The sequence below is a fragment of the Aethalodelphis obliquidens genome, unplaced genomic scaffold (genome assembly GCF_003676395.1).
Source record: "Aethalodelphis obliquidens isolate GAN/ISIS:26980383/991018 unplaced genomic scaffold, ASM367639v1 scaffold14, whole genome shotgun sequence".
NCBI classification, from domain to species: domain Eukaryota; kingdom Metazoa; phylum Chordata; class Mammalia; order Artiodactyla; family Delphinidae; genus Aethalodelphis; species Aethalodelphis obliquidens.
Genome location: NW_020837958.1, coordinates 36,917,688 through 36,922,811, shown reverse-complemented (window position 1 = coordinate 36,922,811; position 5,124 = coordinate 36,917,688). Strand labels below are relative to the sequence as shown.

The 5,124-nt window shown below is 48.0% G+C and overlaps 1 protein-coding gene across 1 annotated transcript; it reads right to left on the bottom strand.

Moving 5' to 3' along the window:
- Positions 1–2,030: 2,030 nt before the first annotated feature.
- Positions 2,031–4,901, bottom strand: NLRP10 (NLR family pyrin domain containing 10). The gene is given in 12 exon segments (XM_027115678.1): positions 2,031–2,178; positions 2,658–2,722; positions 2,724–3,035; positions 3,038–3,246; positions 3,249–3,438; positions 3,440–3,536; positions 3,538–3,710; positions 3,713–3,924; positions 3,927–4,046; positions 4,049–4,123; positions 4,126–4,190; positions 4,840–4,901. Coding segments are annotated over 12 exon segments (1,728 nt in total).
- Positions 4,902–5,124: the final 223 nt, after the last annotated feature.

Genomic DNA, 5,124 nt, shown 5'->3' with positions numbered 1-5,124 from the left:
GACATTGTTAGAAAGAGCCAGACAGACCTAACTAGAAATCAGCTTTAAAAAAAAGGAAAAAAAAGAGAATATAGTTGGTCATTTAATTTTTGCTTAATCGTGTTTGATTTGAATGTGAATCCTAAGTGAAATAACATGTCTAAACATCAACTGGATATTACATCCATGTTTTTTTAAACAGACCTCCTTGGCCCCATGAAAATCCAGCAATGTGGCTGGGCACCTGTTTTGCTGTTCGCAAAAAAATCTCTATGATATTCAGGAGTTGGTTGTCTGGGAGCATTCAGGCTCTCTAGGGGACAACACAGCCTAGCTCAGTGGGTTCCACCAGCCTCTTCAGTAACCCAGTACAAATTGCTCTTTAATTAAGTACATGGGCAGACATGCAGTTTCTTACACAGATTCTGTATATACACACAATCTACGTGCTCAACAGGCTACGTATATAATTATCAAATGTGGAGACACCAAACTTCCTGTGTGAAGAAGAGTTCATAATAATTAGTGTCATGGGGTCTCAAGTTGCTCAGTCAAGGCTGAGTTACCTTGGATTCAGGTATCTGGGCACGTCCAGCAGATTTCTGGAATTGGTACATGTGAAATCAACTTGTGAGAAGTCATGACAACAATAAAACTGTGTGAAAAACAAAAAGAGGGGTGTCTGTAACCTTCCTGTTACAGGAGGGGGCACTGAGGGTCCGAGGCAGCATCAGCCTTCCGCAGCAACTGCTGGGTGGGGGTAGGTTTGTGGCGCCTGCACAGTCCTTGAGGACCTCTGCACGGTGGGCTGAGGTGTGGGAGCTAAGAGAGCTCCCTGAGGAACCCCAGAAACTGATGGGGCTCCTGAATGACCTTCAATTTCCTTCTGTAAAATGAGAGCTGGGAACTGACCACACCTCCATTTAGAATTCCCTTTTTCTTCTTTTCTCTACAGAGGGAACCAAAGCAGAAAAAAGGGATTAAGAGTTAGCGCTTAGAACTGACTGACATTTCCAGAAAGAAAAGTCAGTTAACGGCACCTCTGGGGACAGTCATGACATGTTATTAGCATGGAGCTAAATCGAATCACAGTAGAGCTTCCAGGACTAGAGGTCTGTGACAAGCCATGGTTCATTCCCAACATGGAAAATTGAGGAGTTTCTAGAAAGATGGGAAGCTACTGTTTAAGCAGCAATAAGTCACAAATACAGAGTCAAAGGGACATTCCATTATACCACAGTACAATACTTCTTTTATTTATTTATTTATTTATTTATTTATTTATGGCTGCGTTGGGTCTTCATTGCTGCACCTGGGCTTTCTCTAGTTGCAGCGAGCAGGGGCTACTCTTCTTTGTGGTGTGCGGGCCTCTCATTGCGGTGGCCTCTCTTGTTTCGGAGCACCGGCTCTAGGCGCGCGGGCTTCAGTAGTTGTGGCTCACGAGCTCTAGAGCACAGGCTCAGTAGTTGTGGCGCACGGGCCTCATTGCTGCACAGCATGTGGGATCTTCTCGGACCAGGGATCAAACCCGTGTCCTCTGCACTGGCAGGCGGATTCCTAACCACTGCGCCACGAGGGAAGCCCAATACTTGTTTTAGATGTTAGCACTGATATGCTTCACATTTTCCAATATTGTGGAATGAGCACAGTTCACATTTTATTATATTAGGGAGTTTATTTCACAGGAAAGAGTCAAATGTCAGAATCACATGCTTGGTCACTGACATTAACATATAAGAGGAGCTACTGAAATAAGACTCTGCACTATCGAAACAGCCTGGAGTGGGGGGATGGGTGCTAAATAAGTGAATTTGAGCCATTGATGGCAAAAGTGGTTGTTTCTAAGGGCTCATTCCACACTGTCTTTCCCCATGTCCTATGTTCCAAGCCTTCTGATCCCCTATTATCTAATCTCTTCCTTTTTGCTCTTCTGTCCTTATACCCCTTCCAGTATGCATTAGTCTAATCTCACATCTCTCCAGTCCTTCCTACTCTCTGTCTTCCCCCATCCTCCTGTCCCTCCACCCCACCATTCTCCTGACCCTTCATCTCTACTGTCCCCACTTCTCTGCCCCACGTCCTGCTGCTCCTAATCTCCTTGTCTCTAGTTCCTCTGTCCCTCTGCCTTCTCCATTAGACGCTGACTTTTGGATCCCTGCTCTATTACTTTTGCCCACAATTGGACATTTTTTCTCCTTTCTATTGTCAATGAAAATTGACAATCAAGTTAAGCCAAACTGAAGCTTATAACCCACGAGACAGGCCCTCAGAAGCTCTGAGAACTGTTCCACCTGTTAGAAGTCGAAGGCACAGTCATAGATTTTTGAGACAAAGGATCGCACATCAAAATGACATACTGATATTCTACATAAAGTTCACCAAAGATAAGTAGTTCAGGTAAGCATGTACAAAGCGGGCGGTAAGCCACCATGACCCACATACAGAGTTGGGAAAGAAAGCGAATCTTTTAAGAAGTTACATTGCTAGCATCAGAAGGAAGGGAAAGAAATGATCTTTACAGTTGAGCAGGCATTCCCACCGTTGAGGAGCTCTGGTTAACATGTAATGCAGATGCACACCACATGTCAGGGAGGGAGGGAGGAGGTCCAAACGGGCAGAGAGAATTTGATGTTTAAATTTTCTCGTCCTGCCTTAAAGTATAAATTTTATTTCATCACTGTCCATTACTCAAGCTGGTTTTGACAGAAAATGAGTTCCTTCGATGGAATTTCTTTTCACTGAAAATGTTCCATCTTAAACGATACATCACTCATCTGAACACCCTTTATCAAACCCTTTACTTTAGATTCATACAGGGAGAATTCCAAATCCCAAGTCCTGAAATGCTTTATAGAATCCATTCGTTCTTTGAGGCACTTCAGAACCTGCTTTATCGAGGGAGAAATTTTGAGGCAGAACTTTAGCTCCCAGATCGAGGAGCCCTCTTTTTTCGATATGTCCAATAAAAACTGCATACTGAGGGCCATCGCCTCGCCCCCTGTCTGCTTCTTTTCATCTAGCAGCCTATTCACTTCTCTGCAGCATTCTCCCCCGCCGCCAGCTGGCTCCGGTCCTCTTCCACCAGGTAGGACATGGCATGAAAGAATTCCTATAAGCTAATGCGGTAAAAGCTGTACTTCTTGATGTCAAATCCCTCTTGGTAGCTGTTGCTGCTCACGAAAGCAGCAAGGCTGAGCCCATCTAAACTGTGCTTCCTGACGTCACCTTCTTCAAACACGATGCCCTCAGCTGCCAAGGGGCACAGCCCCTCAGGACCTTGTCCCGGGTAGGCTCAGAGCAGACCCCAGGGGCACTGTGGGGCAGGAAGGTGGAGACGTAGGCCATGAAGATGTCAGTACAATTACCGGGCATCTCCAAGACCTCTCTGCCTCGCTCTATCTGCCCCTTCAGCCAGGAGCAGACCACGCAGCAAATGCCTGGAACCTGACATGCTTTGTCAGAGAACATCATTTCTTTGTACAATGTCAAGGGCATTTCTGGCTTGCTCCTTATCTGTGAAGTAGGAGTTGAAATACCTCCTCCTCTCAGGCTTCTCTGAGGATGTGGACATGGGGTGGTTCTCTCAGCAAGGACTCCAGATTTCACAAAGCCAGCACCCAGGTGGTGACGAGAAGGGCGGACCTGGGAGCATTAGCATTCCTCCCCAACAGAAGGTGCAGCACATCCTCCGTGGGACTGGACCTCGGCCTCTTCACCCTCTCTGCAAAGGGCCCCTCTGCAGCTCATCACAGTCATCCAGGATGAACAGGAGCCACTCCAGCTGCCTCAGAGTCTCTGTGATGGGCGCTTGATTTCCCCCACAACGCCAGAAGAGGAGCTGGTCCAGTCTGCCCTCCGGCAGCAGGACCACTTCTCTGCAGCTCACATAAAAGACATCATCCAACTGGCCCGGATACAGGGTGCCAGTGGGCCAGTCCAGCACCGTTTTCTGGCCAGTGTTGTCTTTCCCATGCCAGCAGACCCCTGTAGCACCACTATGGGTGGGACCTGGGAGGACTTTCCCCCTGGATCTAACAGAGCCTCCACTGTAACAGAGTCACAGTGGGCTGGGGCAGACAGGCCGATGACGCTGGGCTCCCTGAGCTGGGCGTGGCCACCAGGAGCAGCTGGTTGTAGCCGCCTTGATGCCCCCTTCTTGCCGCTCCTCTAGGCCGTGCACATGCTCTCAGTACATTTCTCCATAATCTGCACTATACAAGTGAGGTGTTAGGGGTGAGATGGGAATAAAAAGAGACAGACTCCGGCCTCTGCCCTTTGGTTTCATCTTCTGTGCCCCAGAACTTGTATCTCTCTGAAAGTTATACTTCTAGGGGCATGGGGAGGGACCACTGCTCGTGTGTATGAGGGTGCGTATGCATGTGTGATGTGCACGTGCCCATCTGTACGAGTGTGTGAGGGTATGTTCTGTGGGGGGGGGTGTCCGTGGGGTGTGAGTGAATGCTTATTTCCCCATGTGCTCACGGGAGTGTGCTATGGACGCTTGTGTATTTTTGTGTGGGGAAGGCGTGTCAGTGTGCAACGGCATGTGTGTTTGTAAGAATACGTATACATGCAAAAGTCACCGTGTGTGTGAATGTCTGAGTGTTCATGTGAAATGTCCCCATGTGAGATGGTGAGGACAGAGAGAGAGGAGAAAGGAAAGGGAAACTGGAGAACGGCGAAGTCACAGGAGCCTGTTCCTGGTAAAGATCAAGCCAGGTGCTAAAGATGAGCCAGCTCCTGACTCTGAGTCAGCCTAAATTGTCCCCATCTCAATCCTCCTGTTCCCCCTGCTACTGCTTTAAATGTCTCCTTTCCTTCCCAGGCAGTTTCCTTGAGAGAGTAGCCAGTACTCACTACCATGAGTCAACTCCCAAATTCTGGTTTCCATGCCCACCCCCTCCCCGCAGTTCCACTGACATGGCTCTACCAGGGTTGGTAAAGATCCAAGTCATCAAATTCAAGGCTTGCTTTTCAATCCTTTCTGGATACGCTGTTTACCTGAGTTTGGAGGAATGAAAAGAAAGAATGTGTGCCCACCCAGAGTACTGACAGGGGAGCAGGATCATGTGAATTCTAACTAGAAAAGGTAGATCCAGGGAGAAAGCAGCTCTTGGGCACGAGAGTCAGGGCTACGTAATCCAA